The 26,607-nt window shown below is 36.5% G+C and overlaps 1 protein-coding gene across 14 annotated transcripts in view; it reads left to right on the top strand.

The window, feature by feature from the left end:
* XRN1 (5'-3' exoribonuclease 1) overlaps positions 1-25,112 on the top strand; it is a 134,368-nt gene extending 109,256 nt beyond the window's left edge. For 6 of the 14 annotated variants that reach the window (XM_054480703.2, XM_054480708.2, XM_054480709.2 and 3 more), the window contains 6 exons: positions 2,252-2,433; positions 12,808-12,921; positions 13,017-13,119; positions 18,540-18,578; positions 18,955-19,115; positions 19,905-25,112. In XM_054480703.2, the coding sequence (XP_054336678.1) occupies positions 2,252-2,433; positions 12,808-12,921; positions 13,017-13,119; positions 18,540-18,578; positions 18,955-19,115; positions 19,905-20,207 (902 nt within the window). In that variant the 3' untranslated portion in view covers positions 20,208-25,112. Of the gene's footprint in view, positions 1-2,251; positions 2,434-12,807; positions 12,922-13,016; positions 13,120-18,539; positions 18,579-18,954; positions 19,116-19,904 lie in introns of those variants that run through there. The other 8 variants (XM_054480711.2, XM_054480710.2, XM_063662263.1 and 5 more) reach the window with 4 other exon arrangements.
* Positions 25,113-26,607: the final 1,495 nt, after the last annotated feature.

Genomic DNA, 26,607 nt, shown 5'->3' with positions numbered 1-26,607 from the left:
GCTTGAGCCTAGGAGGCGGAGGTTGCAGTGAGCCCAGATCACGCCACTGCACTCTAACCTGGGCGACAGAGATAGACCCTGTCTCAAAAAACAAAAAGAACAATAATAATACAACCATGTAACCAATAGATCTACAGTCACTAAATGTCGTCTTGTGATTACTTAATTGTAGTGTTATAGATATTCATTCTGTAGACATCCAAACCTTTAAAAGTTTACGCATTCTAGCTTTTGTCCTCAGTAATTTAAAAATGATCATGTAACTTAAATACATTATTTAACTTTTCTGAAATCTTGTTTCTTATTTATAAAATAAGAATAATACATTGCAAATTACTTATGGTAATTATATAACATGTATAAATATAAAACGGCACTATGTCCAACACATTGTAGGTGCTAATAATTGATATTAATATTATGTTAAAATAACCTAACCATTGTAAACATAGAAAAATCTACAAAATCAATTAAAAATCATTAATAGAGTTAGATATAGGAAAGTGGGTCATAATCTTAAGTCTGTAAAGCCTATAGCATAACATCTGGCACATAACTGGATTTCAGTAAATATCTGCCATGTTTGTTCCTACCCTGAATGTCCTCTATACTTTAGCATTTTATCTGTATAATGATCTGCTAAAGGCAGCCAGGAAGAATGACTGATACAAAAGTGGATGTGGGCAGAAGTTTCTCAGAGAAGTAAAAAACATTTTGGAATAAGCAGATCTAAGCGTATTAAAGGTCAAAACCTGGAATTGGCTGGGCGCATTGGCCCACGTCTGTAATCCCAGCACTTTGAGAGGCCAAGGCGGGTGGATCACCTGAGGTCAGGAGTTTGAGACCAGCCTGGCCAACATGGTGAAACTCCCTCTCTACTAAAAATACAAAAAATTAGCTGGGCGTGGTGGCAGGCGCCACCAAGTAGCTGTAATCCCAGCTACTTCAGAGGCTGAATCAGGAGAATCGCTTGAACTCGGGAGGTGGAGGTTGCAGTGAGCCGAGATCACGCCATCACACTCGAGCCTGGGCAACAAGAGCGAAACTCTGTCAAAACAAAAACAAAACCTGGAATGAAAGCAGAACCTAACCCCATTTATATTCCAGTGATAATTAATTAAAAATTCCAAAAAGTATTAGGAAACTGATTATTTATTATAGTGACAGACATGCTCCTGAAATAGAACCAAATAAATTTTAAGACAAAATTAGATAAAGATGGTCCCATTGTCAAAAACAAGTAAGTTTTACTTTATTTCAGTATAGGAAAAAAAAAAAAACTCATAGGCTTTAGAGTCTTAGGGTCACTAGCTCAGAATCCAGCCCCTGATATAGAACTAACTGGCTCTGTGACTTTGAGCAAGCCACTTAACTGCTTTTTTAATCTATATTAGTAGGAAGTTTGGATTAATTCTTCAGTGAGGTATGCTTTTGTTCTATTAGTGAGTTTGTTAATCATAAAGAATGTGAACACTCAGAATTTTAAAATCATCTTCCATATAAAAACACTTAGAAGACAATTTCAAAAAAAACTTTTAAGAAATATTATTTCAGAGCCACAAAAATATTCATCCATGTGTCTCAGAATGTAAGGCGGAATTGCAAGAATTGAGGTGGAAGCCAAAACTTCAAAACTTAAGAATTAATTATATTTCAGCTCAAGAAAGCCATTTGTTTATTCATTCTTTTATTTTTCTCTTCTTACTTCTGCAAAACAAGAAAGCCATTTGTTTGTTCAAATTTTACCTGTAGCAGTACCATGTAGTCATTAGCTGCTCAAGGTTTTAATTTTTGGCAGTTAGATACTTATATTTTAAAATCTTTATCTTAATAATTTATCATTATACTCATCCAAAAACCTTTACTGAAGTCACAATAATTTTAGGAAGTACTAAATAGTTGTTTATATGTGCTTCATGGAAGACTCATCTTTTTAATGCAGTTGGTGGCTCTATAGCATCTAACTGAATTTCTCAAGCTTTTCGACCAAATTTATAAGGTGCGTGGCCAGAGGACCACTGAAGGTAAGCTAACAGTCACTTGGATGGCAGATTGTACTGCTAGAGTCCAGGATTTGGAACTAGAGCTACCTGAAATCCTGATTCTGTTATTTAATAATGGGTGGCCTTGAGCAATTCACTTCACTTTTTAGCAGTTTCCTGCTTGCTCTTCTGTAAAACCCTACAATAAGTGCATAATTTGAGATAGTATTTTATTAATACAGATAGACTCTTTTCTCTTTTTTTGGTAGCATCTTATGTGAACAGGCCTCACAGTGCTAATGAGTACCATAATGTTCAGTCTATGGACAATGTGTGTTGGCCTGCCCCCAGCCAGATCCCTCCTGTATCCACACCAGTAACTGAACTTTCTCGAATTTGTTCCCTTGTTGGAATGCCACAACCTGATTTCTCCTTTCTTAGGATGCCACAGGTATAGTATACTACTATTCTATTTATATAAATTATTTAACGTTAAGCTTAAATAAATTGGTTGAAAATGTTTAGCTAGAAAAAATGTAATGGGGCCTATTTTTCTTAACTTTATGAGCAGCATAGATTTATGCTTCTTACCCTAGCTCTAATATTTATACATAACCAAAGCCTAAGAGAAGCTGACAGGGAGGAACTGGGCAGCAGGATCCTGGCAAGATTCCTCAAACTAATAGAGCCAGGGATCTTGGCCTACAGTAGCAATTTTCAAACTTTTTGGTCTCAGAAACTCCACACTTTTTTTGGAGGACCCCAAAGAAATTTTGTTTACTTATATCCATATTTACTATGTTGGAAATTTAAAAAAATTGGCCAGTTGTAGTGGGTCATGCCTGTAATCTCAGCACTTTGAGAGGCCAAGGCAGGAGGACAGCTTGAGGCTGGGAGTTCAAGACCAGCCTGGGCAACATAGCAAGACCTCATCTCTACAAAAGAATATAAAAATAAAATTAGCCATGTGTGTTGTGAGCCTGTAGTCCCAGCTGCTCACGAGGCTGAGGCAGGAGGACGGAAGCTCAGGAGGCCAGGACTTCAGTGAGCCATGATTATGCCATTGTACTCCAGCCTGGGCAACAGAGCAAGACCTTGTCTCTGAAACATACATACATATATATATATAAAATTACAAGTAAACCTATATGTTTATTAATCCATTGTTGATTAAAAATAACTTTCACCTAATAGACATCTGTAGAACATTTCATCCAACAGCTGTAGAATATACATTCTTTTCCTCAACAAATGGAACATTCTCAAGGATAGACCAAATGTTAAGCCACAAAACAAGTCTCACAAAATTCAAAAAATTAAAATTCAATCAAGTATATTTTCTGACCATAATGAAATAAAACCAGAAATCAATAACAAGAGGAACTTTGGAAACTATACAAATAAATGGAGATTAAACATTATGTTTCTGAATGGCCCTTGGGTCAATGAAGAAATTAATCGAAAATTTTAAATTTTCCTGAAACAAATGAAAATGGAAACACAACATACCAAAACCTATAAGATACAGCAAAAGTAGTACTAGGAGGGAAGATTATAGCAATAAATCCCTACATCCAAAAAGTACAGACACTTCAAATAAACAACCTAACAGTGTGTCTCGAAGAATTAGTTCCAGCAGTCACACTACTGGGTATCTATCTAAAGGAAAAGAAATTGTATAAAAAAGATACCTGATTTGTATGTATATTGCAGCACTAGTCACAATAGCCAAGATGTAGAATCAACCTAAGTGTCCATCTACGGATGATTGGATAAAGAAAATGTGGTGTATATATACACAATGGAATATTGTTCAGACATTTTAAAAAAGAATGAAACCATGTCTTTCACAGCAACATGGATGGAACTGAGGCCATTATCTTAAGCAAACAACTCAGATACCGCATGTTCTCATTTATAAGTGGGAGCTAAATAATGTGTACATAGGGATCTAGAGTGTGAAATAATAGACATTAGAGACTTGGAAGGGTGGAGGATGGGCAGGGAGTAGATGGTGAGAAATTACTTGATGGCTGCAGTGTATGCAATGTACATAATTCAGGTGATGAATATAAGAAAAGCCCAGACTTTACCACTCTGCAGTAAATCCATGTAACAAAATTGCACTTGCACCCCTTACGTTTATACAAATTTTTTAAATAAATAATAACTAGAAAAGCAAGAGGAAACCAAACCCAAAATTATTAGAAGAAAAGGAATGATAAAGATTGGGGCAGAAATTAATGAATTGATACTAAAAATAGTACAAAAGATCGATGAAAGAAAAAGTTGGTTTTTTTTGAAAAGATAAGCAAAATCAACAAACCTTTAGCCAGACTGTAAAAGAGAGAATATCCATATAAATAAAATCAGTGATGAAAAAGGAGTCATTACATCCGATAACACAGAAATTCAAAATATTTTAGAGACTATTATGAGCAACTATATGCAGTAAATTGGAAAACTTAGAAGAAATGGATGAATTCCGAGACACATAAAAACATAGCAAGATTGAACCATGAAGAAATCCAAAACTTGAATAGAACAACATTAACACGATGGAAGCAGTAGTAAAAAGCCTCCTATCAAAGTAGACCAAGACCTGGTGTTTTCACTACTGAATTCTGCCAAACACTGAAAGAAGAGCTAGTAACAGTTCTACTCAGACTGTTCCAAAAACTTGAGGAAGAGAAAATACTTCTAAACTTGCCAGTATTACCCTGATACCAAAACCAAAGAAAGACATCACAAAAAATGAGAACTACAGGCCGATATATCTGATGAAGTAGATATAAAAATCTCCAACACAATGCTAGTGAATTGAATTCAACAGCACATTAAAAAGATAATTCATCATGATCAAGTGGGATTCATCCCAGGTATGCAAGGATGTTTAAATATATGCCGTCAATAACTGTGACACATCAACAAAATGAACAAAAACCATATGATCGTTTCAATACTTACTGAAAAAGTGATAAAATTCAGCATCTCTTTATGATAACAGCTCTCAACAAACTGGGTATAGAAGGAACATACCTCAACATAATAAACAACAACAAACCCACAGCTAGTATACTGAATGGGGGAAAAATGAAATCCTTTCCTTTAAATTCTGGAAACAAGACAAGGATGCCCACTTTCACCACTGTTAATATAGTACTGGAAATTCTTACCAGAGCAATTAGACAACAGAAATAAAAGGCATCCAAAAGGGTAAAGAAGGGTCAAACTACTCTTGTTTGTAGACAATATAATCTTATATTTAGAAAAAAACTATTAGAATTGATAAATTCAGTGAAGTTGTAGGATACAAAATCAACATACAATCAGTCACATTTCTATATACTGACAACAAACAATCTGAAAAAGAAACCAAGAAGTTAATCCCCTGCAGAATAGCTACAAATAAAATAAAATACCTAGAAATTAATCAAGTTAACCAAAGCAGTGAAAGATCTCTACAATGAAAACTTATTATAAAACAATGATGCAAGAAATTGAAGAAGACACAAAGAAATGGAAAGATTGTCCATGTTCATGTATTGGAAGAATCAATATTGTTAAAATGTCTATACCACCCCCAAGCAATCTGCAGATTCAGTGCAACTCCTCTCAAAGTACCCTTCACAGAAATAGAAAAAAAAAAAAATCCTAAAATTTATCTTGAACCACACACGACCCTGAATAGCTACAGCAATCCAGAGCAAAGTGAACAAAGCTGGAGGCATTATACTGCAAAGTTATATAACCAAAACAACATGGTACTGGCATAAAAACAGACAGAGACCAATGGAACAGAATAGAGAATCCAGAAATAAATCCATGCAGTTACAGTCAACTTATTTTTTATAAAGATGACAAGAACATATGTTAGGGAAAGAACAGCCCCTTCAGTAAATGGTCCTGGGACAACTAGATATCCATATTTAAGGGAATGAAACTAAATGCCTATCTCTCACCATTTTCAAAAATCAAATCAAAATGGATTAAAGACTTAAATGTTACATCTGTAGCTATTAAACTGCTGGAAGTAAACACTGGGGAAACACTCCAGTACATTGATTTGGGCAAAGATAAGTAAGACATCAAAAGCACAGGCAACTAAAGCAAAAATGCATAAACGGTATCATATCAAGCTTAAAAAGCTTCTGCACAACAAAGGAAACAGTCAACAAAGTGAAAAGACAATACACGGAAGAGGAGAAAATATTTGCAAACTACCCATCTGACAAGATATTAATAGCCAGAATATTTAAGGAGCTCAAACAATAAGAGAAAAAAACCAAAAAATCCCATTTGATAGTGGGCAAATATACCCATGTAACAAACCTGCACGTATACCCCCATATCTCAAACAAAAGTTGAATTTTTAAAAAATAAAATACTATAAAAATTTTTGATGGGCAGATGATCTCAACAAACATTTCTAAAAAGAAAACATACAAATGACCAACAGGTATATGAAAAAATGCTCAACATCACTACATTAGAGAAATGCAAATCAAAACTACAATGATATATCTCCAATTAAAATGGCTTTTACCAAAAAATAAAAAACAGGCAATGATGGATGCTGGTAAGGATGCAGAGAAAGGGAAACCCTCATACATTGTTGGTGGAAACATAAATTAGTGCAGCCACTATGAAGGACATACAGTATGGAAATTGCTCAAAAAGATAAAAATAGAGCTACCATATGATCCAGCAATTCCACTGCTGGGTATAGGTCCAAAAGAAAAAATATCAGTATATGTAAGAGATATGTGTCCTCTCATGTTTATTGCAGTGCTATTCACAAAAGCCAAGATACAAAATCAACCTAAGTGTCCATCAGTGGATAAATGGATGAAGAAAATGTGTGTGTGTGTGTGTGTGTGTGTATATATATATATATACACACACACACTTCTCAAGATATACGCTTCTCAAAAGAAGACATTTATGCAGCCAAAAGACACATGAAAAAATGCTCATCATCACTGGCCATCAGAGAAATGCAGATCAAAACCACAGTGAGATATCATCTCACACCAGTTAGAATGGCGATCATTAAAAAGTCAGGAAACAACAGGTGCTGGAGAGGATGTGGGGAAATAGGAACACTTTTACACTGTAGGTGGGACTGTAAACTAGTTCAACCATTGTGGAAGTCAGTGTGGCGTTTCCTCAGGGATCTAGAACTAGAAATACCATTTGACCCAACCATCCCATTACTGGATATATACCCAAAGGATTATAAAACATGCTGCTATAAAGACACTTGCACACGTATGTTTATTGCAGCACTATTCACAATAGCAAAGACTTGGAACCAACCCAAATGTCCAACAACAATAGACTGGATTAAGAAAATGTGGCAGATAATACACCATGGAATACTATGCAGCCATAAAAAATGATGAGTTCATGTCCTTTGTAGGGCCATGGATGAAGCTGGAAACCATCATTCTCAGCAAACTATCGCAAGGACAAAAGGCCAAACACCACATGTTCTCACTCATAGGTGGGAATTGAACAATGAGAACACATGGACACAGGAAGGGGAACATCACTCTCTGGGGCCTGTTGTGGGGTAGGGGGAGCGGGGAGGGATAGCATTAGGAGATATACCTAATGTTAAATGAAGAGTTAACAGGTAAATCACACCAACATGGCACATGTATATGTAGCAAACCTGCACGTTGTGCACATGTACCCTAAAACTTAAAGTATAGTAAAAAATATAAATAAAAATAATAAAAAATAAAAAGACTGGAAAAAAAAAAACCAATAATGTATATTTTAAAATAACCAGAAGAGTGGAATTGAAATGTTCCTAACACAGCAAAAATGATAAATACTTGAGGTGATGAATATCTCAGTTACTCTGATTTGATCATTATACATTGTATTCTTGTATCAAAATATCACATGTACCCCATAAATGTGTATTATAATTATTATGTATTCATAAAACTAGAAACAAAAGAAAATAATAGTAAAAAATATTAACTACTTAAAAAATTTAGTTAGAAGAGTGATATTACTCGAATTTTTTTTTTTTAAAGAGATGGGGTGTCATTTTGTTGCCCAGGCTGGCTTCAAGCAATCTTCTCACCTTGGCTTCCCAAAGTGCAGGATTACAGGCACATGCCACCATGCCCTTCCTGCTCTACATTTTAAAAATCCTTCTCACCGCAATAGTAATAGGAGAAGCTAGATTCTCCTGTCTGCGTAATACTGTCAATCCCTAGTGATATGTGTTTTTTTGTAGAAATATATTACCTCATACAGATACAAAATTAGAAAAATGAAGAGAATCTTAATAGCCTTTTCAGATAGTTTTGGCTATACTTTAATATTACATTAAAACTTAAAAGTGGGCCAGGCATGGTATCTCACGTCTGTAATCCCAGCACTTTAGGAGGCCAAGGCAGGCGGATCACTTGAGGTAAGGAGTTTGAGACCAGCCTGCCAGCGTGGTGAAACCTCATCTCTGCTAAAAATACAAAAATTAGCCGGGTGTGGTGGCGCATGACAGAGCAAAACTCCATTTAAAAAAAAAAAACAAAAAAAAACCTTAAGAGTGGTATTTTGTTTAAGGTTAGTTGCAGTGTGGAATCTTGCAGTGTGGAATCTGAAACCTTAACAATAAACATTTTGTCCTCCATATACTTGTGAGAAAGTAGGAAATAAGAAAAAGTAATGCGAAAAAGGGCATAGCACCTCAATATTATCATGAGCTAGGTGCAGTGGCTCACACCTGTAAGCCCTACAACTCAGGAGGCTGAGGCAGAAGGATCACTTGAGCTCAGTAGTTTGAGATCAGCCTGGGCAAGACCTCATCTCTTTTTTTTTTGAGACAGAGTCTCGCTCTGTCGCCCAGGCTGGAGTGCAGTGCTGCGATCTCGGCTCACTGCAACCTCCGCCTCCCAGGTTCTAGCGATTATCCTGCCTCAGCCTCCTGAGTAGCTGGGATTACAGGTGCACGCCACCACGCTCGGCTAATTTTTGTATTTAGTAGAGACACGGTTGTCTCTACTAAAAATTTTTTTAGTCTCTAAAAAAAATTTTTTTTTTTTTTTTGTTTGGAGACAGAACCTCGCTCTGTCGGCCAGGCTAGAGTGCGGTGGCACGGGCTCACTGCAGCTTCCACCTCCCAGGTTCAAGCGATTCTCCTGCCTCCTGAGTAGCTGGGACTACAGGCACGCGCAACCCCACCTGGCTAATTTTTGTATTTTTAGTAGAGACAGGGTTCACCATGTTGGCCAGGCTAGTCTCACGCTCCTGACCTCAGGTGATCTGCCTGCCTCAGCCTCCCAGATTGCTAGGATTACAGGCATGAGCCACTGCGCCCAACCATCATCTCTAAAAACACTTTAAAAACAGCTAAGCGTGGTAGTACCCACCTATATTATCAGCTATTCAGGAGGCTGATGTGGGAGGATTGCTTAAACCTGGTAGTTGGCTACAGTGAGGCTTGATCACACCACTGTACTCCAGCTGGGGCAACAGAGTGAGACCCCAACTCTAAAAAATATATGCATATATAATTATGAAAATAGTTTTGATCTCAGTGCCTCCCTAAAAGGGTCTCACAGACCCTCAGCTATCCCCAGACTGCACTTTGAGACCTACTGACCGCAAGAAAGTTGTTTTATTCTCTTTATATCCAGTTCTTGATACCCTCTAACCTAAAACAGAAAGCAGTTTTTTCTAAAATCAGTGCCAAGGCAAAGATGCCTGCTTTCACCACTTCTATTCAGCACAGTAATGGAAGTTCTGTCGAGAGCAATTAAGCAAGAAAAATAAATAAATAAAAGACATCTAAATTAGAAGGGAAGAAGTAAAACAGTATCCGTTTGCAGATGATATGATCTTATAGTAGAAAACCCTAAAGATTCCACAAAAAATCCCAATTAATAAATGCAGGAAAGTTGCAGAATACAAAATCAACTCACAAAAATCAGTTGTATTTTTATACACTAACAGTGAAAAATCTGAAAAGGAAATTAAGAAAACTGTGATAGTATCAAAACTATTTATAGTATCAAAATTAATAAAATGCTTAGGAATAAAAGTAACAAAGGAAATGATGTGCTTATACACTGAAAACTACAAAATGTTGCTGAAAGACATGTAGAAAGACAAATAGAAACACACTCTGTTCGTGGATTGGAAAACTTAATATTGTTATGATCTCAATACTACCCATAGCAGTCTACAAATTCAGTGCAATTCCTATCAAAATCCCAATGGAATAGAATAGAGAGCCCAAAAATAAACCCTTGCATACATGTTCAAAATACTTTTTGACAAGTTGTCAAGACCATTCAATTGGAAGTGGATAGCCGGGCGCAATGGCTCATGCCTGTAATCCCAGCATTTTCGGAGGCCGAGGCGGGCGGATCGCTTGAGGTCAGGAGTTCAAGACCAGCCTGGCCAACATGGTGAAACCCTGTCTTTACTAAAAATACAAAAAATTAGCTGGACATGATGACATGCACCTGTAATCACAGCTACTCGGGAGCCTGAGGCAGGAGAATTGCTTGAACCTGGGAGGCAGAAGTTGCAGTGAGCCAAGATCACACCACTGCATTCCAGCCTGGGCAACAGAGTGAGACTCCATCTCAAAAAAAAAAAAAAAAAAAAAATGGAAGTGGATGATCTTTCAGCAAATGGTGCTGGGTAACTGGATATTCACATTTTAAAGAATGAAGTTAGCCCTTAACTAACATAATATATGAAAATTAACTCAAAATGGATCAAATACCTAAATGTAAGATAAGGCCTAAAACTATAAAAGTCTTAGAAGAAAACTTAGGGCAGAAGCTTCACAACATTGGATTTGGCAGTGATTTCTGGGATATGACACCAGAAGCACAGGCCACGAAAGAAAACATGGACAAATTGTACTTCATGGAAATTCTAACATTTTGTGCATCAAAAGACAATAACAAGAGTGAAAAAGGTAACTCACAGAATAAGAGAAAATACTTCCTAATGATATATCTGATAAAGAATATCCAGAATATATAGAGAACTCATGAAATGAGTCTTAAATGTAAGACCTGAAACAATAAAAATCCTATAAGAAACCCTACGAAAAACTTCTGGACATTGGCCTAGCCAAAGATTTATGACTAATCTCAAAAGCAAATGCAACAAAAACAAAAATAGACAAATGGGACTTAACTAAACTAAAAAGCTCCTGCAGAGCGAAAGAAATAATCAACAGAGTAAACAGACAATCTATAGTATTTGCAAACTATGTATCTGACAAAGGACTAAATATCCAGAATCTATAAGGAACTCAACTCAACAAGTAAAAAACAGATAACCCCATTAAAAACAGGCAAAGGTCATGAGTGAACATTTCTCAAAAGAAGACATCTCAAGGGGTTGCCAACAAACATGAAAAAAATGTTCAACATTACCAGAGAAGTGCAGATTTTAGGGCCACAATGAGATACCATCTCATACCAGGCGGAATGGCTATTATTAAAAAGTCGAAAAACAGATTTTGGCAAGGATGTGGCAAAAAGGGAGTGTTTATACACTGTTGGTTGGAATGTAAATTAGTACAACCTGTATGAAAACAGTATGGTGATTTCTCAAAGAGCTAAAAATAGAACTATAAAAATAGAACGATGATCCAGCAATCTCACTTCTGGGTATCTACCCCAGGAAAAGAAATCATTATATAAAAAGTATGCCTGCATTTGTATGTTTATCACAGCACTATTCACAGTAGCAAAGATATGGAATCAACCTAAGTGTCCATCAGTGGATGATTGGATAAAGAACATGTGTGTGGGTATGCGTGTGTGTGTGTGTGTGTGTATACACACACCATGTACTACTATCCTATACACACACCATGTAATACTATCCAGCCATAAAAAGAATGAAATCATGTATCTTGCAGCAACATTAATGGAACTGGGGGCCATTATCCTAAGTGAAATAATTCAGAAACAGAAAGTCAGATATCACATGTTCTCATTTATAAGTGGGAGCTAAACATGGACATACAGAGTGGAATAATAGACATTAGAGATTTCAAAAGATGGGATGGTAAGAGGGATGTGAGGGATGAGAAATGACCTACTGGGTACAATGTATACTATTCAGGCAATGGGTACACTAAAGTCCACACTTCACCACTATGTAGTATATCCATGTAACTACATTTGTACCCCCTAAATCTATTTTTAAAAAAAAATTAAGGTAAACCAAAACAAAACAAGATTTTATAAAACAGAAAATTAAAGTATAATATAGTTATAATTTAAATATGAGTAGAAAACACATCAGAATCTCTGAGTCTTTTATATTTTGGCAATTAACTCATATTACCAAAATATCTCCTAAGTAAAGGATGGTATAAACATGAGTCAGCAAATTTTTTTCTGTGAAGAGTCAGATAGTAAATATTTTAGGCCTTGTGGGCCAGATGGTCTCTATCACAGCTTCTGAACTCTAGTTACAGTGTGAAGGTAGCCATTAGAATGGATGTGGCCATGTTCCAATAAAACTTTATTTACAAAAAGATGCAGAACTCCATAGTTTGTCAACTCCTTGTATAAAGAAAACAGTTTTGCTGGCTTTCATTTGCATTAGGTGGCTTGACCCTTCAGCCAACTTAGAAAGCTTTTTATTTTGTAAACACTGAAAAAGATAAGGCAACAACTCTAAAACTTTGCCTGGCAATTGAAAACTTGAACCGAAAGCCGTTTTTTAAATTCTTGATAAAATTATTTTACTTGTTTAGACTAAACTTTGGGGGAGGTCACCTTCCTAGACAGAGAATTTCATAGACATATATATTGTCTTTTTTTAGACAATGACCGTTTGCCAAGTAAAATTATCTAATGGCTTACTGGTACATGGGCCACAGTGCCACTCTGAAAATGAAGCCAAAGAGAAAGCTGCACTTTTTGCTTTACAACAGTTGGTAAGAACTGTCCATGACTTCTCTATTAAAATTTTTATTAGTCCCTATAGAAAGCTTATATTGCATTGTCTTGTAACTTTTAAATACTTCCACAGGGCTCCTTAGGCATGAATTTCCCTTTGCCTTCACCAGTATTTGCAAATTATCCTTCAGCTGTACCACCTGGAACCATTCCTCCAGTATTTCCCCCACCTACTGGTAAGATATTTTTCATCTATAAGTATTTGTTATTGAGTTGTTATTTTTACTAAGCTCTTTTAAGAAGTCAAAAATGTACTCAAATATCTAGGAATGTAAAAAGAAATTGTGAGAAAGCCTAAAGCCACAGCCTGCAGATTCATCTAAAAATACCATTCTCTTCCTACAGCTTCTAGTATGGCTAGAGTAGTAAGAAGAGGTTGAGTGGGCAGGCCCTTATTCTCCAATAGCTGCTAACAGATAAATTTGGGTTTAAGTTAGACATCAAAAGGTAAAAAAAAAATCATGTAATTTCTTCAGGACTGTATTTTGTTATTGGTAGTAGACTGTGTCCAAAATCTTGTTGAGACTAACATTTTATAATTCTAATAGTTCTGAGGTTTTCTAAATCACTCAGCTTTTTTTCCTAACAGCAGTTGGCTTCCCTTTATCTTAATTATTATTGTTTTAAAGCCAATAATTTATTTCAGTTTAGAAAATCCCTTTTCTGCATCTACTGCCAGGTAATACTCCAGGAATTCTAAATATCTAATGCTTACAATAAGCTTTAGAAATGTGAATAATACTGATTAAATTTATGACATGCAGTTATCTCTTCTCCTCATTAAACTGAATAATAAAGGATTTCAAAAGTGTAAATCTGCGAGGATGAAGACATAGGAGAAGAAATATCAGCAGATTAGAGATTTGAAAAGAGTTTGTGTTGAGAAAAACAACTGAAGAAGTAACCATTTTAGCAGAGCAAGGTTAAAAGCTACAAGCTAAAGTGCCTGTAGAAGAGACTACAAATGAGCATAAGTAGATTGTCCCTCGCCGTTCCCAAGAGGTTCAGAACTTGGAGGCATCAGAAACTATTAGAGAAGATAAAGAGGAGGCATGTGCTGAAAAGAGAGGGATTGGTTGAAAGTCTATGTGCGGAGTGGTGAGACTACCCCCGTCTTCCCTCTGCGACGCAGCCAGACCTCTGCAAGCAAAAAACTGGAGGTGTGTTTTCTAGAGGAGCTCTCTAGATATGGGAATACCAGGCAGAGAGGAGAATGGAATGTGAGACTGAAAACACAGAGATTAAGGAAAAGTTCCCTTTTTCTCATCCTATTCTCAGATTGTAGCCAGTCATACCCTTCTCCCCAGATAGGAAATTGGAAGATGAAAAAAGAATAATTAGAGTACAGGTAAAATTGTTAAGTAAAATTTTAAAATTTAGTAGATAAAGTCCTAGCAAAGCCAAGGAAGATAATAGCTGTAAAATAAGAAAGAACAGAGATTTAGTGCACAGATCCAGCTCCCACCTTATTAGAGTTCCAGAAAAAGAGATCAGAGATGAAGGAAAGGAGGTAAGTGTCAAGAAAATAATAAACTTTTCTAAAACAAAACGATATGCATCACTAAAAGAGCCACCAAATGTTGAGCACAATGAATAAAGGCACAGATTATCTTCAGATTCTGAATACTAGTGATAAAAAGGTGGTCCTAAGAGATGCAGAGAAGAGAAGAAATACGTACAAAGATGAAACATCAGAATGGTACTGCACTATTGAACAGTGCCTAGAATCCAGAAAGCATTGAATACCTCAAAACCTTGAGGCAGAATGAGTTTCATCCTAATTTCTCTGTATAGCCAAACTGTGAATCTAGTTCAAAGGAGACACAAAGATATTTTCAGATACTCAAATTTATTTCTTATGTACCGTTTTTTTTTTAAGCAACAAGGTCTCACTATGTTGCCCAGGCTGGTCTCAAAGTCATGGACTCAAGCAATCCTCCCACTTCAGCCTTCGAAAATGCTGAGATTACAAGCGTGAGCCTTCATGCCTTGCCTACCCTTTCTTAAGAAGCTACTGAATTACATGCTCCAACAAAACAAAGCAGTAGTTTAAAAACGAAAAGAAAATTAGGAAACCAAAATAACAAATTGTAGATGTAGTATAGTTACACAATGAATGGAAATCCCAGGATGCCAGCTGCTCAGTGGGTCTAGAAAGTGACTAGTCCCAACTAGAGAGACAGAGGGAAGTCTTGGCCGTAAGGAAGGTTATTAATAGATGAGCAACGGGAAAACATTAAGGATGGGTATAGAGAAGACTAAGCAGCTTTTATTATATTTTTCCTAAAGAATTGATATGAGCAAGACGAAGCTTTTAAAAAATAATTATTAGCCTGGGCAACATGGCGAAACAGCCTGGGCAACATGATAAAACCCCATCTCTAATCTACAAAAAATACAAAGGTAGCCAGACATGGTGGCATGCACCTATAGTCCCAGCTACTTGGGAGGCTGAGGCGGGAGGATCACTTGAGCCTGGGAGGTCAAGGCTGCAGTGAGCTGTGATCGTGCCACTGCACCCCAGCCTGGGTGACAGAATGAGACCTGTCTCAAAAAAAAAAAAAAAAGATAATGACTAACTCAAGTAAAAACAAAAGGTTTTACAAGAAAATACATAATGGATCTCTTTTTACAAGAAAAGAAACATAATCAGAGTACCCAGCTTGGCTCTGCAGTAATAATATTTACATAGCCACATACCACAAATAGATAATACTGCTTGTACATATAAACAAATGATGTCATGTACTTACATTGGGAGTACAGGATAAGTAGTGAGGGGTAATGCAAAAAAACTAAATTTTGTTCTATCTAAATAGGAAGTTAGTAGACCTAAAAATGCCTAAAATTAATAAATTATTAACAAGTAGCATAAGCAAATAATTGAACAGTGTGGAAATAAATATCTAAAACAGTTAAACCTGGAGTAGAACAGATGTCTGCTGTTTTCTGTTGAAAATCTTTTTTAGGCCGGGCGCAGTGGCTCACGCCTGTAATCCCAGCGCTTTGGGAGGCCGAGGTGGGTGGATCACTTGAGGTCAGGAGTTCGAAACCAACCTGACCAACATGGTGAAACCGTCTCTATTAAAAATACGAATTCGAAAATTAGCTGGGTGTGATGGCACACACCTGTAGTCCCAGCTACTCAGGAGGCTGAGGCAGGAGAATCCCTTGAACCCAGGAGGCAGAGGTTGCAGTGAGCTGAAATCGCACCACTACACTCCAGCCTGGGTGACAGAGCTAGACTCTGTCTCAAAAAAAAAAAAAGGAAAAAGAAAATCTTTTTTAGTACAATGTGTGTGTAGTATTTTGATTTTTTTTTAATGTAATTTGTCTAAGGTCATAAGTTACTATCTAGCAGAACTGGCATCAAAATCCAAGTCTGAGCCAGGCATGTTGACTCATGCCTATAATCCCAGCACTTTGGAAGGCCTATCTCAAGAAAACCCCCAAAGGCCCAAACCAAACCAAAACAAAACATTGTTTATACAGTCAAAGGAATGCCAGTGCAATACAATAACAAAAGCATGGGCTTTGAAAACAGATAGCTGAGTGTGGTGGCTTATACCTGTAATCCCAGCATTTTGAGAGGCTGAGGTCAGAGAATCACTAGAGCCATGAGTTCAAGACCAGCCTAGGCAACATAGGGAGACCTTGTCGCTACAAAAGATAGAAAAAATTAGCTGAGTGTGGTGCCATGTGCCTGTAGTTCCAGCTATTCAGGAGGCTGAGGCAGGAGGATCGGTTGAGGCTGTGAGGCGGAGGCTGCAATGAGCCAAGATTGTGCCACTGTACTCTAGCCTAGGTCTCAAAAAAAAAAAAAAAAAAAACAGACGACAGACTTGGATTTTTTTTTTTTTTTTTTTTTTGAGGCAGAGTCCCAGGCTGGAGTGCAGTGGCATGATCAGGGCTCACTGCAGCCTCAGCCTCCTTGGGCTCAGTTGATCCTCCTACCTCTGCCTCCCAAGTGGCTGGGACTATGGCACGCACCACCACACCTGGCTAATTTTTGTATCTTTTTATAGAGACAGGGTTTCACCATGTTGTTGAGGCTGGTCTCAAACTCTGGGCTCAAGGGATCCGCCAGCCTCGGCATCCCAAAGTGCCAGGATTACAGGCATGAGCCACTGTGCCCGGCCAACAGTGTTTTAGTCATAAAGTTTTCATGACATAATGGATCTGATGTTTTTATATAGCTCAATGTAATAGTATCACCATAACTTATAAAATCTAATTTGACTGCTGCTGCTTCACATTCAAAAATGAATACAGTAGCTATGTATAGATTAATTTTAAGTAATTAGTATGTGTAGGGTACCTAAAAGTTTGCACACAAACTTCTCTAAAGAAGAATTGTCTTATGATCCTATTATTTTTTAAGAGGAATGTTTGTTTTCCCCATTTATTATTAATATTTTAACCTTTTTCATGTTGATAGTTTATTCATACCTACTAATAATTTTAAGGTTATAATTGGAATGCTTTTGGTCCTATAAAGGTGTTCTCCAAATATTCCAGTTAAAATATGTAAATACATAAATGCCAAGATATTTGAAGGTTAATCAGCAGAGAACAACTGAAGCATTAGATTAACATTTTAAAGTTATTTTGTAAATTTCTATTTTATGGTATAAAAAAATTTGTGATGTAAAATGTCCCAGTTGAGGAATATGTATTTTATATTTGTAACAGTGATTTATTGGGGAAATTACGGAGTTGACCATTGTATAAGATTAGCATAGCATCTTTTAAATAGACCTTCTTAGCATTATGACTCCCACCAAAGTTGCTCGTAGATAGTTTCAAGACCTAATTTTCTACTTTTCTTTTCTTTTTTGAGACAAGGTCTCACTCTGTCAACCAAGTTAAAGTGCAGTGACATGATCTTGGCTTACTGCAACCTCCACCTCCCAGGCTCAAGCGATCCTCACACATTAGCCTCCCGAGTAGCTGGGACCACAGCCAGGTGCCATGCCTGGCATCCCAAAGTGCTGGGATTACAGGCATGAGCCACCTCGCCTGGCCTAATTTTCCGAATCTTATTAGCGTTTTTCATACTAAAAGTTTTCTTCTTCTTAGAATTTGTGTATGTGTATTTCGTACCACTGAAATATATTGATTCTTCTCTCCTAATCCAAAAATGTCTTAAATAGCTGAACTTTAATTAAGCTATACTGTTTTACAGGTCTGGCTGCTTTTTATCTGTATGAAAAGAATATTTGAACATAGTGCATATCTTCTTCAGTGGCAGTGTGCTGGTGCCTTGAATGTCACTGTTTAATGTAGTTTTCAAATGCTGTACTGGTACAGACTGTCTCCATAAGAATCGCCTATGGAGCTTAATACAAACTCCAGGGCCCCTCAGAGTCTGGCTTACTAGGTCTGAGGCCCTGCCCAGGAATCTGTATTTCACAAGCTCCTCAAGTGATTCAGATATACAAATTAGATTTGGAACCCATTGGTTCAATACATTTTTAATAAAATGTAAGTGAAAAAAGGCCTTGACTTCAAATATTAAAATAGAGAAAAGAAAGATTCTACCTGTCATATGAAGGTGATGAGATTTCAGGACTTGAGCTTTTTGGTTTTTTTGTAGGCTGGGATCACTATGGAAGCAACTATGCATTGGGGGCAGGTGAGATCCTTAAGATTTCTCTATTTGTGCCCAAGCTTTTCTCTCACAAGGGACAATTTCATGACCCTTTTATTTTTTTTATAAATATAATTGCAAATATTCCTAAAACTTGTATCAGCATATGATATTAGTAGTAGTATTCTCCTTTTCAGGCCAGTATAATGATAAATTCATTTGTGTAGATAGTCCACACAGTCCTAGGAAAGGATCCTGAGGTTGAATGTTGTAAGGAGGAGTAATTATAGGTGAAGTAAGTGTAGGCCTTTTGTCAAAGGGGAAAAAAAAGCCCAAAAAGGCTAGCAGAAGGAGGTCTCAAATTTCAGAGCTTTGATGATACCATTTTACTAAAAGAAAAATTTTCCTTGGTTTTTAACAGCTAATATAATGCCTTCATCGTCTCATCTCTTTGGCTCAATGCCATGGGGACCATCAGTGCCAGTTCCTGGGAAGCCCTTCCATCATACTTTATATTCTGGGACCATGCCCATGGCTGGGGGAATACCAGGGGGTGTGCACAATCAGTTTATACCTCTGCAGGTGAGAAAAATAATATTTTTAAGATAATTATTTGTTTAATGCTGAAAGACTATTGATAAACATTTTTTTATTCAATTTAGTTATTCAGTGCCAACTAGAAGTTCAGTACTAGTGTGGGTAGTAAGAAGGCAATGGTTGACAAGTCTGACCTGTCTCTGCTCTCTGAGTTTGTGTTCTAATAAATAATAATTGTTCCAAGTAATATGCTGTTCTAATACAGATTGATTAAAATCAGGAATATAAATAAAATCACAAATATTTTTAAAATAACCTATGGAGAATTGTATTTATTTTATTATTATTATTATTATTATTTTTTTTTTGGAGAAGGATCTCACTCTGTAGCCCAGGCTGGAACGCAGCCCATGCACAATCTCGGTTGCCTGCAGCCTCGACTTCCTGGGCTCAAGTGATCCTCCCACCTTAGACTCCTGGGTACCTGAGGCTACAGGCATGTGCCACCATGCCTGTCTAGTTTTTGTAATTTTTTTGTAGAGACAGGGTTTTGCCATGGTCTCGAACCCCAGATCTCAAGCGATCCACCTGCCTTGGCCTCCCAAAGTGCTGATATTACAGTTGTGAGCCACTGCACCCAGCCCAAGAATTTTAAATATTTTGTTTGTAACTAAGTTCTTTGAATTACTAAAGTCTTACTTGGCAATTATAAGTGGAAGTCACAGATCAGCTGTGATTGACAAATATTAACAGCATGCATGGTTTATGGTAATTTCCAACACTAGCTATTTTTTTGCCTACATTATTAATTAGTGATGCTTTTATTCCTAACAGGTTACTAAAAAAAGGGTTGCAAACAAAAAGAACTTTGAGAATAGGGAAGCCCAGAGTTCTCAAGCCACTCCAGTTCAGACTAGCCAGCCAGATTCTTCCAACATTGTCAAAGTAAGTCCACGGGAGAGCTCATCAGCTTCTTTGAAGTCCTCTCAGATTGCTCAACCTGCATCTTCTTTTCAAGTTGAAACTGCCTCTCAAGGCCATAGTATATCTCACCATAAGACAACACCAATCTCTTCTTCAAGAAGAAAATCAAGAAAACTGGCTGTCAATTTTGGTGTTTCTAAACCTTCTGAGTAAATTTGGCTCTTGGAATTGAGTTAATTTCTTTTCTTTCCATTTACCTTTTTATAAATCCATATCTATATCTCATAAAAATTAGAATGTACTATTTTAAAATATGTGTAAGCTGAAATTTTTTCATTTTTAAGTTATCAGGCACTTTCATGCTGTTTAAAAGACTGTGTATCAAATTGTGCACTTTAAGTATGTGCAGTTTGTTGTATGTCAATTATACCTCAATAAATCTGTAATAAAAAACTAAATTAAACCTTGCATTAAAATAATATCACAGTATCAGTGGACTAAACATTAAAATGTACCACTCTAATCATTGGCCTCATGATTGAAGCATCCTGAACTATGAATTAGACATCAGTTAGCAATAATAAGCATTTTTTACACTATCATTGAGGAATAATTACATGGAGCATGAAATTTGGGCCTCCAGTATAACTTACTGAATGTGGATTTTATTTCTCTTTTTAATGATGTAAGAAAATTGTCAGGAGAATGGCTCTTATTTATGTGTGTTTTAACTTATGCTTTGTTGCCTCTGAGGGTCTTTAGACCCGCTGTGAAAGGATCACATTTGTTGTGGTGCTGCCAGTTTTGCTTTATTCTAAATTTTGTACCAAAGCAACTTTAGAATAATCAGAATATTTCATCTAACTGCTTAGAACTATAAATAGCATTCTAAATTTGAGTAACTACAATTTTTTAGATTACTCAAGAACCAGCATTAGTAGTTTCTAATAAAATTGTTTCAAAATCTACAGGGTACAATGATTACAAATTAATCTTCTAACAAAATAAAATATGAAATATTAGTCATGTTAATTAATAAATTGTATTATTTTGTATAGCTTTTTATTTGCTTACCTGACATTTTATGAGAGCTTCATAGTTGGTCAGTATGTAGTGCTTCCTGGGACTGAAGAAATTCTAACTGTTGTTTAAGTTCCAAGGTGTGCTACAATATAGGAGGCACAGTCATCAGTTTGTGACATACATTATTTACTGCCTATTTCATTCTGATTCTATATTTTTAGCTTTATGCTGAACTGTTCAATGATGCTGGGATTCTCTCTTTGCATGTCATATGTGAATGTGTGGTTCAAGCTGTAACTGTTGAAATTATTTTAGAATTTATGACGATTTCTCAGCAGGGCCTATGTTTATATATATATATATATTTATTCTTTAGTTTTTGTGATATGCTTATATTTTTAAGGAAGTAAGTTATAGCATACTTTTTTAAAAGTAGGAACCACAATCTTTATATGGAGCAGCTTGTTATATCTGATTTTCATTTAGCTCATTGGAAACTCTGCCATGACTCTTAAAGTAGTCTTACTTGTTTTTTAAAATGCTGGTATTAAACCAAATGGATTCCTTTCACTAACTGCTGATTTCAGAGTTTAAATGTTAGCAGGATATTTGTGTATTAGCAGTGCCTTCAGTATAAGAGAGAAATATTCATTATCTGTCATTTATCATAGTCGTATAAGTTTCCATGATTTTTTCTGTTATTTTCATAAGTTCAGATGTTTATCAGTTCCCAACATTGTTTCTTTATCTGTAGTGGGATCTTGAGTAATGAGGCTCAAGTAAATCCTCAATGTTTGTCATTATTGCCTCATAAACTCTCTATTTGTTTTTAAAGGAAACATCTATTATGGTAATACAAAGAAAAGTTAAATTGTAACAGTAATGTTATATTAACCTCTTCCTACTTTAAAGTGTGTGATGTTTCACCTCAGCTGTACGAACTCCAGCATTGAGAAATTGCCTCACTCATTACTCCTGTGTGACAGTTATATAAATAGCATGCAGCTCACATCTGTTTTAGAGCATAGAAGAAGCAGCACCTGCCATCTTCTGAAAACTCCAAAGGGAAATTTCAGTAGACATAGTGCACTAAACCCATAAGGATACTTGCCCAATATTTGAGCACAGCAAGCTGACAGTTCTATACAGATGGGCAGTGAAAGAGTTTTATTTTCCACTCAGGTGCAGTGGCTCAAATCCCAGCACTTTGGGAGGCTAAGGCAGGCGGATCACTTGAGGTCTAGAGTTCCAGACAAGCCTGGCCAACATGATGAAGCCCTATCTCTACTAAAAATACAAAAATTAGCTGGGCGTGATGGCACATGCCTTTAGTCCCAGCTACTCGGGAGGCTGAGGCATGAGAATCATTTGAACCCGGGAGGCAGAGTCCGCAGTGAGCCGAGATTGCACCACTGCACTCCAGCCTGGAGAGCAGAGCAAGACTCTGTCTCAAAAAAAAAAAAGTTTTATTATCCTTACTTTTTTTTTTAACATTATTATTCTAAAGGTCAAAACTGAAAAGAGATTAAGATAGGAGAGAGCTCCATAATGGCTGGATAGTGGTCAGGCATTCTCTATTCTTTTCCCCCTGTAGACCCATTCTAAATGTGGGCCTGAGGTCAATGGAAGATGTGCCCTCCCTATGGAGGATGTAAGAGGCAGAGGCCATTTCTGCCCCGTGTTGAGGAAACAATCTGTTGATAGGCCTGGAATCTAGAGTATATCTGAAAAGCAGTTGGACTTCAAGAAATTTAAAATTTTCTCTTTGAGATGGGGTGGACTAAGACCACCCCCAGTTTAAAAATATGCTCATTCAACTTGAATCTTCTGAGGACTTTTTGTGAAAATGGTGGACTGTTTAGGGCACAGGACAGATTCCCCAAATTGCTTTATGTTTCCACATAACTAAAGCACTTCAATCTATTTAAGCCTTTGTCTCCTAACTGAAACATTATTTGTAAATATTTCTATTCAGTAAGTTTTTTCTTTTTTGAGCAACTTAAGTGAATTTTGAAGATTGCTCCTTCCAGTCTCGTTCCTCTTCACATTTTCCTGCATTACCTAATAATTACCTCAGCGTTAGAATTTGACTGAATGTATTAATTGATTTAAACATCATGTAGACTAAAGTCTTAAACATCTAAGACTCAGTTGTAGTTGCAGAAAAAAATTAAAGTCACCTCTAGTGAACCTTGGTTTCAATTTAAGATTTTTCTTGCTTTTCAAAGGGGTAACTTAATAAAGATTGAAGGGTTTTTTTCCCGATTGGTGGAGGAATGAGGAACTATTGATGCAAGTTTTTTATTGTTTCTTTTCTGTGATCAGGTACCTGCTTTCATTTTAGACTGCTACTTCCAAACTAAGCTAGATTCTTGGTTTTAATGAGAGGAGGCAGAGAGAGGGAGGCAGATGGAAGAAGAAAAACAGTTAAATAAGATATACCCAGTCACTGCATTTTTGGACTATACTGTATCTTTCTAGCTCAAGGAAATAGATAAACTGTAGGGTCTTTTTTACTCACTTTTTATTTATGTGTTCTGTGTGTTAGTCATAACTGTTCATAGTGGTTGTCTAATTTTTACTTTATTATATGAGATAGAGCTGTGCAGATCTTCACTCACGTTAGTTCTGTCACGCTTCTTCCCATTATTTAGAGCACGGTTTTTTAAAGCAACTGTACAATTTCTCAGCCTTATGAGCTTGCTGTATTTCTTAGTATCATGTTGCTTCCAAATTTTGTTTTTACTGTGGAAGACAATTTATTGTAGAGAAGTGGCTGTGAAAGTCGTTCTCTATCTTTAAAAATCAATTGCAGAAGTTCATTTGTCATTTTTCTAGAGATAAATTATATAGTACTCAAACTGGCAGTGCTCATATATACCTTTTGTAAGCTTTGTCAGTGAAACCATCGGTTTTGTAGGAGCTTCCTTTCCTAGTCAAGATAAAGCTTAAAATTCCAGAAATTAATATCGTTCAGACTGACTTTATTCATATTTCCATCAAACTTCTCCAATACAGTAAGAGATAGTGTTGAACCAGCATCAGGTCTCCAGAAACATGGCAGAGCAGACAGGCCGTTAAGTTTCACAAACATCATAGATCCTTTTCTTAAAGAAGAAAAACATGTATAAAATAGTTTTAGTAGTCCAAAATGTCAACTATCTATAGCTGCTTTTGTGTGTGTGTCAGTGAACAAATAATAATGCCTTGCTCAATCAATGCATTCAGCCATCTCAAGTGCAATTTGTGAAGGAGACTGTGGTTTCCAAAAGATACATTTTTTTACAAAGGTAAACCTGTAAAAACTCTTTTTTTTTTCCTCCAGCCGTACACCAAACTGCACTTGGTTGTTTCAGCAGTTGGTATACTATTAAATTGTCCAGGCCAAATAAGTTTCTGTAGCTGTTTTAGTAATTTGAAGCCAAATTTTCATGCTGTTTCTCATTAAATAATAAGAATGAGAATTTGGTCCATAGTTTGCTTTAAGTTCTCTCTTCCTTTCTTTCCCTTACAGTTAAGGGTTTGGTGGGGGATGAGGAGGTTGTTTTCGTGTTTTGGATTTTTTTTTCTTTTGGCTTTAAGTATCATATTTTCTTTTGCCTGTATCCAACTGCTTCTTTGAGTATTTTCATCTATTTTAATGTGAGTAATAGATGCTGTGCTGTGTCATCAAAGTGTTCAACATTTTGTTCATTTAAACAAAAGTGTAATTCATACATATATAGATACATATCTTAATTGATTTCTTTTCTCACTTAACTATTTTATAAGTAACTGGAATTTTTCATTAGATCTTATACAGAGAAGTATTTTATTAAAAATTCAAAAGGGAAGACTTTTATGTGCTCATTTTGTAATTTTTGTTTTTAAATATCTTTACATTGTCTGCCAATTAAAGTGTTTTAAACTTGCATTGGAATGGACTCCGAATGTATTTTTGTGGTGTTACATTATCTGTAGATTTCTAGCATGAAGTTAGCCTCACGATGCTGTGCAAAGGATTTTAAAATATGAGAGTCACTGAAAGAGTTTAAACATCTGTTCATGTTAAATGCTCTATGGATTTTAATTAAAGACTTGAGAATGATTTTATAAGCTGTTTGTTCTTTTATTACTATGCTGATATCAAAAGTAGAAACATTAGTCTTTTTGTTTGTTTGTTTGTTTGTTTGTTTTTGAGACAGAATCTTGCTCTGTCGCCCAGGCTGGAGATCTCAGCTCCCTGCAGCCTTCACCTCCCAGGTTCAAGCGATTCTCTTGCCTCAGCCTCCTGAGTACCTGGGACTACAGGCACATGCCACCATGCCTGGCTAATTTTTTAATTTTTTTTATTTCCATAGGTTATTGGGGAACAGGTGGTGTTTGGTTACATGAATAAGTTATTTAGTGGTGATTTGTGAGATTTTGGTTCACCCATCACCTGAGCAGTGTACACTGCACACAATTTGTAGTCTTTTATCCCTTGCCCCCTTCCCACACTTTCCCTCTGACCCCCAAAATCCATTGTGTCATTCTTACGCATTTGCATCCTCATAGCTTAGCTCCCACTTATGAGTGAGAACATACAATGTTTGGTTTTTCATTCCCGGGTTACTTCACTTAGAATAATAGTCTCCATTCTCATCCAGGTTGCTGCAAATGCCACTAATTCATTCCTTTTTGTAGCTGAGTAGTATTCCACTATACACTATCTATCTATCTATCTATCTATCTATCTATCTGTCTATCTGTGTGTGTGTCTATCTGTGTGTGTATGTATGTACATATGTATGTATACATGTACATACATATGTACATGTATACATATATGTACACACACACCACAGTTTCTTTATCTACTTGTTGATTGGTGGGCATTTGGGTAGGTTCCACTTTGTTTTTTTGTTTGTTTGTTTTTTGAGATGGCGTTTTCGCTCTTATCGCCCAGGCTGGAGTACAATGGCGCGATCTTGGCTCACTGCAACCTCCGCCTTCCAGGTTCAAGCAATTCTCCTGCGTCAGCCTCCCCAGTAGCTGGGATTACAGGCACATGCCACCACGCCCAGCTAATTTTTATATTTTTAGTAGAGACAGGGTTTCACAATGTTCGCCAGGCTGGTCTTGAACTACTGACCTCAGGTGATCCACCTGCCTCAGCCTCCCAAAGTGCTGGGATTACAGGCATGAGCTACCACACCCGGCCTGGTTCCACGTTTTTGCAATTGCGAATTGTGATGCTATAAACGTGTGCAAGTATCTTTTTCATATAATGACTTCCTTTCCTCTGGGTAGATACCCAATAGTGGGATTGCTGGATCAAATAGTAGTTCTACTTTTAGTTCTTTAAGGAAACTCCACACTGTTTTCCATAGTGGCTGTAGTAGTTTACATTCCCACCAGCAGTGTAGAAGTGTTCCCTGTTCACCACATCCACACCAACATATATTTTTTTTTAATCTTTTTTTTTTAATAGGGCCATTCTTGCAGGAGTAAGGTGGTATCGCATTGTGGTTTTAAGTTACATTTCCCTGATTGTTAGTGATGTTGAGTATTTTTTCATATCTTTGTTGGCCATTTGTACATCTTCTTTTTAGAATTTTCTATTTGTATC

The sequence above is a fragment of the Pongo pygmaeus genome, chromosome 2 (genome assembly GCF_028885625.2).
Source record: "Pongo pygmaeus isolate AG05252 chromosome 2, NHGRI_mPonPyg2-v2.0_pri, whole genome shotgun sequence".
In the NCBI taxonomy this organism is placed as follows: Eukaryota; Metazoa; Chordata; class Mammalia; order Primates; family Hominidae; genus Pongo; species Pongo pygmaeus.
The sequence above is the reverse complement of the archived record's forward strand: the minus strand, read 5'-3'. Positions and strand labels throughout refer to the sequence as shown.